At 47.9% G+C, this 13703-nt stretch overlaps 1 protein-coding gene across 3 annotated transcripts in view; it reads left to right on the plus strand.

The window, feature by feature from the left end:
* Etv6 (ETS variant transcription factor 6) overlaps positions 1 to 13703 on the plus strand; it is a 239683-nt gene that overhangs the window by 183888 nt on the left and 42092 nt on the right. For all 3 annotated transcript variants that reach the window (XM_087657742.1, NM_001037353.1, XM_087657741.1), the window contains exon 3: positions 5106 to 5270. In XM_087657742.1, the coding sequence (XP_087513868.1) occupies positions 5106 to 5270 (165 nt within the window). The remainder of the gene's footprint in view (positions 1 to 5105; positions 5271 to 13703) is intronic.

Consider the following 13703-nt stretch of genomic DNA (forward strand, 5'->3'; position numbering starts at 1 on the left):
ACTGAGACAGCACAAGCACTACAGGTGCCAGTTCTGTGGCCTGTAATGGCCTCACCTGTTAAAGCAAGAACCACAGTCATCATGGGTTTAAGTGTTCACTACCTGTCGCTTCGTTGTCATTGAACTGTATCGTCCAGGCAGGGAAAGACTCGAGTCACAGGCCTGTGCTGTCTCGGGAGTAAAGGCCAAACAGAGAGTGGGGGACACGGATGTGTAGAGCTCTGAAAACTGTAGTTCTGGGCTGCTTGTTCTAAGACACAATGATCAAGCGATCAAGGAATTAGTCACTGGACGTGACTGGGTCAAGGGTCATAAGGTTGCTGTCATTGACTCAAGAGATCAGATCACATGGATCCCTGGTGTAGGTTGACCAGGCGTGCTATGGTTAACTTTTCCAGGCTTTGGTTTCCTAATCAGTCATGGGGACTGAGTCAGAACATCTCTGTGGCATCTGCCTCTCACATTCTGGACTCTGCCTTCCAGAGTCTGTGGTCCAGAGCAAATTCCTGTGATTACAAAGAGTTTGACATAAAAGGGCAAAAGCGGTGAAGGGCTTTGAGCTGGGAGCTGGGGCTTGGCTCAGCAGGAGAACGCTTGCTGAACGTGTATGAGGCCATGGGTTCCAGTGCAGACAGCGCGCGCACACGCGCGCGCGCACACACACACACACGAGGAATTGAGCATAATAATGCTCAAACAGTGTCTGCCAACTCTGATCTCTCCACTTCCTCATCTGTTAAACTGAAGTGAGAACCCAGACTGTGAGTTAGAAGAGTTAACGCAGGAGAAGCAGTAAGGACTTTTCTAAGGGGCAGGCTGTTAGGTTTAGCATGGCCATGACTGCCTGACACCTTGGCAAAGAATGAGAACATGACACTAATCTCCCTTCCGTGACTCAGAAGAGCCTTCGAGGAGGTACAGAATCTTAGGGTCGTGCTCACAAATGTGGAGTTGTTTTGTAGAAAAAGTAGATCGCCATCCTGGATGTCTGTATCGTTTGGTGTTTGAGGTTCAAATTCAGTGGTGCGTGCTGGCTGTAGGAAACCGTGCAGGGACTCATTGATCACAAATACTCTGAGCCCCATGTTTTACAGACGGAGCCATGGAGCCACAGAGAAATGAAATGGGCTGCCTAGAACCCTAAGCTCATTAGTAGCATATGTAGGAAGGAAATCCCGGCCCCTGACTCCCGGTTAGTTTTCATCATTCGTTTAAGCGTAACTCAGAAAGAAAGTTGGGCATGAGGTCAGGATACCCTGATGACTGTGGTGGCTGATTTTGAACATGGAATTGAAAAAAATCATGAGAATTTAAGAGTCTGAATATACCACTGAAGGGTATGTGTGAGCCTGTGAACTTGACTGGACTTCTTTAGGAAAGAAGGGAGTGGGAGTCTTAGTGATTTTCCCATTCATAGCAATTCAGTTTCTCCATCCAGAAATCTTGCCATAATGAATGCTGGTCATAGTTAAATGATTCTCATGGCACATTGGTATACAAAGGGTAATATCATAAGGGGCTCTCTCTCTCCCCCTCCTTCTCCTTCCCTTCCTCTTTTCCCGTCCCTTTCTCCTTCCTAATCATTGACATATTCTTTCTTTGTTGAGTCAAATTGCCAGAACTGACTGTGAAACAAATCCTACACACCCCTCCCTTCTCAGGCAGCCTTGGACCCACCCACAGCTGGGACTTGGGCAGAGAGTCAAGACCAGGAGTCGTTGAGCAGCCTGTGAAAACAGCGCTTTCTTCCCAGACACATTCAAAGTATCGTCCCACCTGCCCCTCCCTCCTCTTCCTAGCCATAAATCTGTCTCCCTGAGATCTGCAGATTTTTTTTCCTCTATCTTCAATCTGCTGATAACTTGCCTGGGCCAAGGATCTCAGTGTTGGGTGGGAAGGAGTCGATTTCCTCCGTCTTTTTGAAAGCCAGCCTTAATTCCGAGTGTGGATGGAAAGTGCCTGGGTAAGAAAACAGAATCTGGAGTCAGATTGCTTGGATTCAGGTCTCAGCTGTACTTGTTGCTCTCACCATACAAGCATGGGGTGCATCCCTTGGGAGCTTCAGGTCTTCTAGCTTGCACCTCCATCTCAAACATTATACGAGCATGCAGTTAAATGACCTGATGCTTCTGAAATGCTTTGAACAGCACTAGGTGCAGAGCAGTGCTTCATAAATGACTGTTCGGTCAATTAAACTGTCTCCATCACATCAGAGTCACCTCCAGGTACCAGCTCTCTCCCATTGGATACTTCAACATAGGGGCTTTAAGGGCCCTTGCAGGGAGTCGGCTCTCTCTCTTTTTTTTCTCAGTGAAAATTCCAAAGCACATGCTATGTATGTCCCAGCCTTTTTATACCGTTGAATTAAAAAAGAAATAGCGAAAGAGATTTGCCACGTGGCACCACAATGTAGCAAGCCTCTCTCTGGCTTAGCGAGCTGTCCACCTTCTCCATATGCTAATGGAAGCTCAGTCAAGCCGGTCAATTGACTGGGTGTCCTGGAGCAGGTAGCTTGCACCGTCAGGGTCACCGTTGTTGATCTGCCTAGTGCTGTCTGTAACCTGCAGTCCAGCTAGCCCTGCACGTGCCCAGATCCTCCTTGTGGGCTCCTGGTAAGGGGGTTTCCACAGTGCTATGGCCTTGGTTGCTTCAAGGCTGAGCTGTGGGAGAGATTAATGGGAAGTGAGAAGAGAAACTGTTATTCTTACCCAGCAGTGTTGTCGGGAGTGTGTGACTCTTCTTGTATTTAGGGAAAAGATTACTCATGAGGATTTTTTTTCTTCCATCGAACATAAAGGACCTCAAATTACTGCTTGTGTCCCCCGCCCCCTTCTCACCCACCTCTCTGTTTTAGTTTGTCCTCCCGTAGAAACGTCAGCATTTAACTTTCATTTCCCCTCCGAGGCAGGCTTCAGTTCTGTATTTACTTTGACACCTCCACAAGCTGCCCCAGACCATTTCCCTGCGTCTCTCAAGCCCTCTGCTCAAGCCTTCTCTCTGGCACTAGGTGCTTTCCTGTGGCCAGCCTGATTGGAACCTCCACCCATCACTGATAGAATTATCCTCCCACTTACCCAGTAACATCTTAAATCACACATCGCTGTGCTGTTCTCTTTCCAAGTGCACACCATAGAGGGTTTTCCCCAGATAGCCTGCAGCCATTTACACCCACCCCAGTAGGGACCGGTAGACACTTTCTAGGTCCGTGAACCATTTTGAATGGGCATTGCCTTCTGGCCAGTCAAGACCCAAACTTAGAACCTCGAATCCTTTAGTGGTCCTGTTCCCTTGTGGTCAAATACTACAGTCCCCATAATCCTACTTGTTTGATTATGTGTGGGAAAAAATGGCATTAAATTTAAAACCCACGACAACACACTCAAGTGCTTGGGGTTTGGATTGGCTTGGTTGGTTTTGGTTTCATGGTAGTGAGGATTGAACTTTGGGCCTCAGGCACGCTACCACTGAACAGTATTGCCAGGCCCCTTTTGACTTGAGACGAGGTCCCACTAGGTTGCCAGGCTGGCCTTGAACTCACTGCGAAGCCCAGGTAGCACATGACCTTGCATCACTGTTGAGGTAGCTGTGTTACTAGGCCCAGCCAATTAGAAGAGTCTGACTTCTGCTCTTCAAAACCGTTTTCTGCGCAGGAGTCTCTTAGAAGCTCAGCAGTCTTGCTCAGAGCCTGGCATGCTCTCCCTGGGATCTGAGCCAGTTGTTCCCCCTCTCAGCAGCCTGTCCCGGGGAACCATACAGTTCAAAAAGCAGTTTCTTCCAGGGTTGAGCTGAGGAGCACGTTCAAAAGACATGCACCACATCTCCTCCAAAGTTCAAGTAGTTCACCTTGAGAGACCGAAGCTCCAGTGTGCAAACACTGGTCCCACTGAGCTCTCTCTGAACTCTTGATTCTGTGACTTTGGAGGATGAAGCCCCCGACAGACTCTTCACTGTCAGGATTCAAATTGTAAATAATTATCAAAGACTGCCCACCACCGAAGAGCTCTTGCTCATAACTACGTGTAATGACACCAAGCATACTGGAAACGACTTGTAAAAGTATTACTGACTTACTGACTGACAAACCAGGAATACATTAATATATCAATTAATTAATTAATTAAGGTATATTTTTCAAAAGATATGTGTGAGCAATAATAGTGTTGTGTATGCTTCTACAAACCTCTCCAATGCCCAGGTTAATAGCAGATGCCTGGATTCCCATCCCCATTTCTGTACCCAGCCTGTTGTGATATCACAGGTCTGTAGCTTCTAGAACATTCCACATGTGCTCGTGGAAGAGTAAGGGTGAAAGAAAAAACAATGTTAATATCGTTGTGAAAGAGTTTTTGCTGTAGATAATGGGCAAAGGCCTTGGGAACTCTCTGGGTTCCCATGATCACCCTTTGAGAACTATTGTTCTAATCGCTTGAAGGATGTATCAGAAGTGCCCACAGCAGAAAAGTCAAACATACAGACTCCCTGCCTCGTAGAGAGCCAAGCTGAGCCACCCTGTGGTAGCCTTGGTAGTCTGTGTGACCCACTTTGAGTCCATCTGCAAGACAAGGCCTCGTGTTTGCCAGAGGCTAGCCTGCCACTTCCCAGAGGATGAGTAAATGACTCTTCCTGGAAGAAGTTTCAGGATGCTTCATCCTTTGGCAGCTCTCAGAGGCGGGATGGGTGTCAAGGTCAGCACTGGAACACTCCCATTTCAAAGGACTCTGCCACAGTCAACATCAGCCCTGAGTCTAAGGTCTCCAGCTAAATGGTCTGAGATTTGTCAGGATTCCAGGCCTCCTTGGGTACCCCACCACCACCACTTTAAAGCCAACAGGAAAGTAATACAGCCTCAGGGCAAGGCTCTAAGACCTGTCCCTGAAACAGTGGAAAGGGGGTTCCCCTCATTTTACCTCTAAGTAAAAAGTTAATGCAACACCACTCTTAAGCACTCCACACTGAAGTACTTACAAACCTGGGCCTTGGAACTCAACCCAAGGGCTCTTGAGACAGAGAGTCTCCATTCTGTTAATTATTCTGAGACCTTTCCCCCTTTGTCCCAACTGTGTGACTGACAAGATCTTTTCTCTCTGCCCCGTGTTGTCCAACAGGTTTGCAGCCCATTTACTGGAGCCGAGATGACGTAGCCCAGTGGCTCAAATGGGCAGAAAATGAGTTTTCCTTAAGGCCCATCGAGAGCAACACATTCGAAATGAATGGCAAGGCCCTGCTGCTGCTGACCAAAGAGGATTTCCGCTACCGATCTCCTCATTCAGGTGAGAGAGTCTGGTTCCCAGCAAAGAAATATAGCTGATCTATCCCAGACTCACCATAACCCACGAGACCCTCCACAGAAGTTCTCATGGGAACAAACACTGACATTATAAGGAAGGGAAGGTCTACTGGCACTGGCCGGTGTGTGGAAAAGACGAGGTCTCCAGACTGAAGAGACTGTTAGAAGTCACTCACCTGCGCCCAGATGCTGGAACTTTAAGGGGTCTAGTGACCAATCAAATAACAAATGACAGCAATCCAGTCATCGAATAAGAAAGAAAAGAGTTTGGGCATTGCCAATACCTTGACAGAATCCTTTTATCTAGTCCTTGAGCAGTTAAATAGTTGCCCCATTAAATGGATCCAGAGTGATTAAAATGCAGAGACACACTTGATGACTGGACTCGGAAGGACCAATTAATGAAGGAGAACAGACATGTTTCCCTTCATATTCACTCTTATGTAGAGTTATTGCACACGTAGCATTCAGGTAGACTAGATTAACATTTCCATTATTTTATGGTAACAAAATCACTCAAGTTACTATCAACTTAATTCACAGCATGCTCGATAGACCTGTTTAAAAATAAAAAGAAACTCACTTTTCAGCTTCCTTTAGTGCACTTAAAATTCGTTGGTAAACTAGGCATCATGGTATACACTGTAATCCTTGCACTCAGAAGCCTGAAGCAGGGGGATCATGAGTAGATCACTGAACTATATCTTGAGACCCTTTCTCCAAAACAAAGTAAGTGTGTGTGTGTGTGTGTGTGTGTGTGTGTGTGTGTGTGTGTGTGTGTGTGTGTCTGAGTAATTTCCTAGATGTACTGGAAGTCATGGTCTTTTGATGTTCCAGGGTGATTTTGTATATCATTTCTATACTTTCCAACTTACCAGTGTCCTTATCTTTAGAAATACACTTTTCTTAACATTTGTCCCATCTAGAAAAGTCTCATTTCAAAGTGGAACTGAAAATTACCTGCCTGCAGCTCCTCAGACCAACCGTCTAAATAGAAGGTGGCTTGCTAGTGGTAGAGGCAGAGAATCCTAGAATACAAATCACAGAGGGCAGTTTGCCAGAAATGTCAAGGCTACTGCGTGGCCTTGACCAAAGACACCCACACGTGGCTCTTTCTTATCTTGCTGTGTCTTTGAACAAGGAGTGGAAAGTGTTAGAGAGATGCTTAGGGAAGTCACTCATGGGAAAATTGTTAGCTCTCCGGCTGATATATGAAGGTAGTGCCGGCAGCTGGTCCGTCTGTCGTGTGGAGAGATGTGTAATAGTGCGCAGTGTGGCTGATGCTTTCCTTAATAAACTGCACGTCCCTTAACCGTATTTCTGTTTTCTCACGAGCTTATGACTTATCTTCCTGTATAGTCTGCATTCAGCTGAAAGTAATTATCCTGTTATATGTGTCTTCTGATTTGTTCTCAAATACAACATTAGCATACTTCTACAAACTGCCCCACTTTCTCAGGATCTCTGTTTTTAAGTCATAAATATGAACCTAACTCCATTTACTTGTTTTTAAGTGAAAGAATGTTCTTTGTTTCCATGATTTTAAAATTCAGATAGTGGGATCTTGTGACTTCATGTTCTCCTTCCACAATGTGGTCCAGTTATCAGCACAAATATGTATGCTGGGAAGTGTGTGTGTGTGTGTGTGTGTGTGTGTGTGTGTGTGTGTGTGTGTGTGTGTTGGGGAGGTGGAGGGGTTTAAAGATGGAGCCCAGTTAAGTGAGGTAGATCACTGAAGTGGACTACCTCTCCCCTATAGTAAATGGAAATTTTTTAATTCAGTTTAGCTACCAAAATAGATTGACTAGAACTAGAGCCAAGCAAAGTTCAGAGTCCACACTGTCCCATCACAACAGTGGGCACTTGGGAGCCGCCCCACACACCGGGCCTGGGACCATGCTGTTTGCACTACTGAATTCTCAGTGGAACTCCAAAGGTGAGCTGCAGGCTCCATTTTTTTAATTTATTTATTTATTTATTTATTTATTTATTTATTTATTTATTTATTCACTTTCAACCCAATTATCAGCCCTCCTTTCTTCGTACCCACCTCACACAAGTACCCCTCCCATTCCATATTCTCGTCTTTTGAGAAGGGGAAATTCCCCTCTGGGTGTCTTCTCCCCCTTGGAGTGTCACCCTCCCCCCCACCACTAACACACACACACACACACACACACACACACACACACACACATAGGGGTTGGGGGGAGCACGCAAGCAAGCAGGACTAGGCAAATCCTCTCCCACTGAGGCCAGACAAGATCCCATTTAGGGATACAAGATCCACAGGCTCAGGGACAGCCCATGCTGCAGTTGTTGGAGGACCCACATGAAGACCAAGCTGCACATCTGCTGCATAGGTGCAGGGGCCCAGGTCCAGCCCGTGCTTGCTCTTTGGTTGGTGATTCAGTCTCTGTGAGCCCCCGAGGGTCCAGGCCAGTTGATTCTGTTGGTCTTCCTGTGGAGTCCCTGTCCTCTTCGGGTCGCTCAATCCTTCTCCCAACTCTTCCACAAGACTCTCCGAGTTCTGTCTAATGTCTGGCTGTGGATCTCTGCATCTCTTTCCATTGGCTGCTGGGTAGAGGCAGGCTCCATTCTTAAACCATCCACAGGCAGAAAGGACCCACCAAAGGGAATTTCCTGACAACTTATGCCTCCCTCCCACACCAGGCTTTTACTTATTTTATTTTCTCTCTCTTATAATTGGTCAAAAGGAAACCAAAACTTCTGAGTCAAAAAGAAATAGAGGCGAGAAGTGTTGGCAAACTGGGGAGTGTGTTACTGGAGTCTGCATGTCAAAGAGTACGAGCGTAGCAAGTCGTCACCTACAAAGTGCACACCTCACCGGTGTCAAGGTTCCACGGTCAACCCACTAACCCAGAGAAACAGCAGGCTGAGGGGAGACTCTCAAGTAGCAGATGGCATTTACGCAGTGGCCCTCCGGTCCCAGCCTTGTGAGCCCCAGCAGCCATACGATGAGAGCTTCAGAGCTAATCACAGCCTTTCACCAGTAACTCCATTCCTAAGAAAATATTCCAAGGAAATTATCCCACAGTGGACAAAGAAAATGTGCCTAGTGAGTCTATTTATAACAGTAGAAACTGGAAATAGCCCAGCCACCCCCCAATATGAAACTAGCTAGACAACCTTAGAGATGGTCAGCATAACGGGGTACCCCACAGCTCAGCACCTAACTTCATTTGTTCCTTTGTTTATCATTTCTCCATCGTGTCATTCAGTGCCTTGCGTACCCCCTTCAGGGTCTGAAGAGGAGGCAAGATGGAGGATGGGGCAGTCTGGCTAGAGCCTTGGAACAGTGGAAAGGATTAGAACCAAGGCAGGGCCAACAGAGGGAAGGGACAATCCCAAGAGTAAAGTGGACAGAGCCCCCAGGCTTGTCCTGTTAGATGAGAGGGAGGGAAGATGTGAGATGGACCCCAAATTCCCGACCTGATTCAGATGACGGCATTTACTGAACTAGAGAACCCCTTCTGGTTTGCAAAGATTTCTGCGTTAGACACTTGGTCTGTGAATCAGTCAAGAGGTTGTGGTCCCAGTAGTCAGAAGGCATCGTGACTGGAACCGATCAGGCCAAAGACAAGCAGAGTCTTGGGAACAGATGCAGTTGTCCAAGAGGAACTGGTGGGGATGCTGGGAAACTCAGTGTTCCAGAAGGAAGAGCGGGAAGGTGGGAAGAGAGCCAGAGGAGCAATCCTGTCAGCCAGGAAGCATCCTAGAAGGGAGGGGACAAGCTCAGATTCCTGGCAGCAAAGGCTGCTAAGGTGGCACTGCTCCCTAAGGGCCAAGGCTGCCCTCTGATTTAACACCAGGGAGGTGACCTCAGCAAGAGCAGTTTAGGGAAGGCTTCAGAGGGGAAAGCAAAATGAAGAAGTAGAGATGACAGAATCGACAGCTCCTGGGGGTGGTTGGCTGTCAGATGAGGGGAGAGCTGGCTCCTGACCTGGAAGGGACGATAAGAACCGAGGGATGAGGGAGGAGCACAGGGACCCTGAAGCTGCTTATATAGTAATGGACAGAAACCAAAGGTTTTGAGATGAGACTGCATGGAGGGAAGGGTTGTAGAGAGGCCCAACTATAAACTGGAAATTTCTATATGAAATTGTGTCCGCGGAAGGAAAAACAAACATCCGCACACAAAAGTGACATTAGTGAAACTGTGCGTGGGCTATTTAATGCAAAAGTACTGAAGCTGAGAGAGGATGACTTGTCCGTGAATGGAAGTCGTGCCCACAGGAAATGCCATCCAGTCAGCACGTGTTCTGTGAGACCAGTGTTAGGCACTGTCTCCTTTGTCTTGCCAGCTCTGGGGCACTATTGACATTCTGCACAAAAGCAAGCTGAGCTATTAGCACCTTAAACTAAGAATCCTAGGAATCAGAAGGGCTGAGGTAATCTGCGTTAGCGCAGCAGGCTGACGGGAGAGGGGCCAGGCTTCAGACCTGGGCTGGCCTTGCTCTCGAGCCCAAATTCCATGGTCCAAAAGTAAAATGAATCATTTTCAGAACCTGCTCCCCTTCCAGCAGCATCCTTGGGTTCTTGATCTTCAGACACTGACAAAACTAACAGGAAACTCACATGGTATTTTTTCACTTTCTCTTCTGTTTGTTTTAAACAACCAGCCCATCCCCCACTGAGGGTTAAACATAGTGCCTCACAGGCCAAGCTCCAACCGTATTTACCTCAAGCCCACACCCATCCTCACTCTCACCCACCAATCCCGCCTCAGCTTGCTTTCTTTCTGGACAGGGTCGCTGACCAATCCAGACAGATCTTGAGTTAGCATCCTTTAACTCAGCCTTCTGAGTAGTTGGGATTTGCAGGCCCCAGCTTTTAAAAGAAATTCAAATAAAATGATACAGCGTGGAGCTGGAGAGCTGTCTCCGTGGGTAAGGTGTGCTATAAGCATGGGGATCTGTATTCCCAGGTCTTCAGCGCTCGCTTAAAAAGTTGAGCATGGCTCTGTGTGCCTTTAACCCCAGCAATGAGAGACAGTGACGACGGGAGTACTAAGAACTCACCTGGCCACCTAGCATAGCCCAAATGGTGAGCACTGGCACACCCTGTCCCAGACAGTAAGGCAGAGGTGATGGAAGACACCTGATGCAGTCAGATGCACACATCCCCATCACACCACACACACACACACACACTCACTCACTCACACACACAAGCAGACTTTCAGAATCTCAAAATAGGTTGGTTTGCCTGGCTTTCAAAATACATGTCTAAAAGCGCACATTGAAGCTGTCTGAGTTTCACCGTGTGTATGGACCCAGGATCACATAAGAGTGTTAGTACATAACGCTGAAGGGTACAAACTTTCAGTTTCCAGCGCTCCGGCCAGGGAAGAGTGTAAGTGACGCTCCCAACTTCCTAGTGAACCCGCCGTGCAGCACGAGTGTGTCTGGGCCTTGCACACAAGCATGCGTATATGTGCAATATTCGTATAGTCGAACCAGCTGTTGACTCTGAACGCAGAGACCTGGGTTTCATTGCATACCACTGTAGAGGCACCCGTTAGGGCCTGTCATTCCTTTTCTGAGTCTGAGAGTTTCGAAGTTGAACGCACACTTCTATGGCCCCAGCTTTGTTTTCACTAGGCAAATAGACAATTTATTGCAAGTACCTCTGTGTTCCAAAGGTCTCTTCGTCACTGTTCTCTTTACTTCTGTGATGCAGAGCTGAACGCTTTAACGCAGGCTCACTCACAAGGGTTAAGAGAGTTGCGGGGAAGAAAGTAAGACGTGCCTGAGAACAAGGGTGTGGGATTTCCAAAGAGAAATCCCCAAAAGCCAGATGTACCCAAGTGCGCACAGACTGTCCAAGGGAGAGTTGCCAGGGTTACATTTTGGATTTGACGTCCTGGGCCGGCATGATGGCTCAGTGGGTAAAGACGCTTGCCTCCATGTCTGTGGATCTGTGTTTGATCCCAGACACACATGGTGGAAGGAGAGAACCGACTCCCATAAGGTGTCCTCTGAAAGCCACATGTGCGCTTTGTTTTATGTTTCTGCAGGTGCACGTGCGCCCGCACACACATACACACACACACACACACACACATATACACACACGTGTACACACACACACAGCACATATGTGATAATAATAATTAAGGAAAAGTAAATGAGATTATTAAATTCACACTTGGGAATTTGAGGAGTCCACCCACAGAACATGTAAGTGTTAGAGAAGGGCACCAGACGTGGAGAGAGGTCCGGGGCCACCCTCACCTATTTAGGAAGTTATAGGCAAGGCATGTTTTTGAACACTCTGGAAACTAAGACCAGGGTATAGGAATTCTAGGAAAGCCATATTCCAACTCAACATAACTTTCTACCAGGTTCTAGAGTCATCAAGAAAAACGGTGTTCATATGCCAGGGCTAGCTGCCCATCACAGGACTTACCCCGCCAAGGCTGTTTCTTGGCAGGGGAAGGGGAGCAAGGGGACTCCTAGAGAGCAGAAGTTTGGGCCAATCTAAGACATTTCTAGAATCCTCTTTAAGGCCTAACATTCCAAGTTGTCACAGGTTATTGACAGTCCACACACAGAGAGAGCGTGCACTGTGCACTGCCCCTTCCATAGCACTGAGCAATCCGTAGCTCTGGGCCACTTCCTCTGTGCAAGCTCCTGACTGTTGAGGGCCCATGCCTGATCCAGCTGTGCCTCCCTCCACGCATGGGTCAGAGTTAACTTTACCTGACATCGATAGGACTCAGGCTCCCACAGCTCTCAGCCACCCCCATGCATTTGCATGGCGTCTGGAGCAGGGTCCAGGTAAGGAGCTGGCAGAGACTGCTGATGCCGGTCCCTCTTCTTCCTCCTGTGGGAACACCTCCCTGCACGCCTTCCCTGCCACCTGTTGGATGCAGAGCTAAAGCCTCATGAAGGCAGAGCACACATCAGCAGCATGGGTTTAGCTCAGTGAGGAAGGATGAGGGGTCCGGGCAGAATGGCCGCGGATCATCTTTGCCCGTTTCTCAAGTGGGAATGAAAACCCAGACCTGCTTCCTCGGTTCTCCACCCAAGACCTGAGTGTCCTAGGCCACTTGGATGATCTCAGGAATCAGAATGGTACCGGAACAGGACCGGTGCCAGCTGAAGCCAGTGCTGAGGGACTCTTACTGTTCAGCCTATGCTGGTCCCATTGTGCGGATCACCTCAAAGGATCCTCAGTGCCCTGCACAGTTCCTGGAGTCTAAATGAGGAAACCCAGGCCTGAAAAAAATTGAAGGACATGTTTAAGGAGGAATCAGTCGTACCCCAAAGCATCGATTGTACCCCCAGAGCATCAGCTAGCCATTCCACTACAGAGAAAAGAAAACTCCAGGGACCAAGATGGCTCTACAGGTAAATAAACGCATGAACCATGCAAGCCTGGCACCCTGAGAGTAAGCCCCTAGAACCCAGGAGAAGGTGGCGAGGACGGATCCAACTCTCCAAGGTTATTTACCCTCTACCTGCGCACATGCGCACCTACGCTGTGCCGTGCGCATGCGCACACGCGTGACCATAAGTAAATTCTTTTAAAGCAATGAGGACTCAGAAAAGAAAGTGGCTTTTTCCTCCCAGCCCTTGTTTTAGGCTTCCTCACCGGCCCGAGGAGGTGTGGGGACACCAGCTCTTTTCCAGGTACTTAGGTGCAGTACCCTCGTTGAACTTTTATGATGAGCGACAAGAGCCTGGTGGTCCAGTCTGCACTTTGTAGAGAAAGCCAGGAACTTGCTCAAGGTGACCTGGTCCCCAGGCTGGCTGTGTCTGCAGTCTGCCCCTCGCTGAGGGAATAGCACTGAACACCCTTCACAGTCACTAAATTTATATTTCCTGGCCTCCCCTTCCAAAATGGATACGCTAATTGCAGACTATTTTTTTTAATAGTGATCATCAAGAACACATTTCTTTAATGTTTGCATCTTCTGTTCCGCATAATGCCAAAATAAAACATTGATCAGATCTCCGCAAGCTCAAACCCAGCATGGCCGTGTAAATTAGGAAGGGTTAGGAAGACATTCCACTAAACGGGAAGAAAAAAAGTGTTGATTAGGGACTTATTTTTGTATGAGATTAAAATGTGAATCATTAAAATAGGACTGTATTTTGGGTTCTGCATTCCCTTCTCGTCGGAGCCGTAGATGGATGGCTCGTGGTTTTGGAGCACTGAAACCCCGCCCAGCTCCGAATCCTGGCACTCCGGTACAAGCTCTACCTTCCCACGGCATTTCCAAAAGTGTGGTCAGAACTCCTCTGTGACCTCCTGCCCAGTCTTAAGGAAACCCCCTAGAGGCTGGTGCACTCGTCTTCATTTAACCCTAATCATAAAAGGAGCAGCCAGCTGCACCACAGGCAACCGAAATTCAAAACTGGGGGGACTGAGCGACCAGCAGCTCCCT

This window comes from Rattus norvegicus, chromosome 4 (assembly GCF_021556685.1).
Source record: "Rattus norvegicus strain SHRSP/BbbUtx chromosome 4, alternate assembly SHRSP_T2T, whole genome shotgun sequence".
In the NCBI taxonomy this organism is placed as follows: domain Eukaryota; kingdom Metazoa; phylum Chordata; class Mammalia; order Rodentia; family Muridae; genus Rattus; species Rattus norvegicus.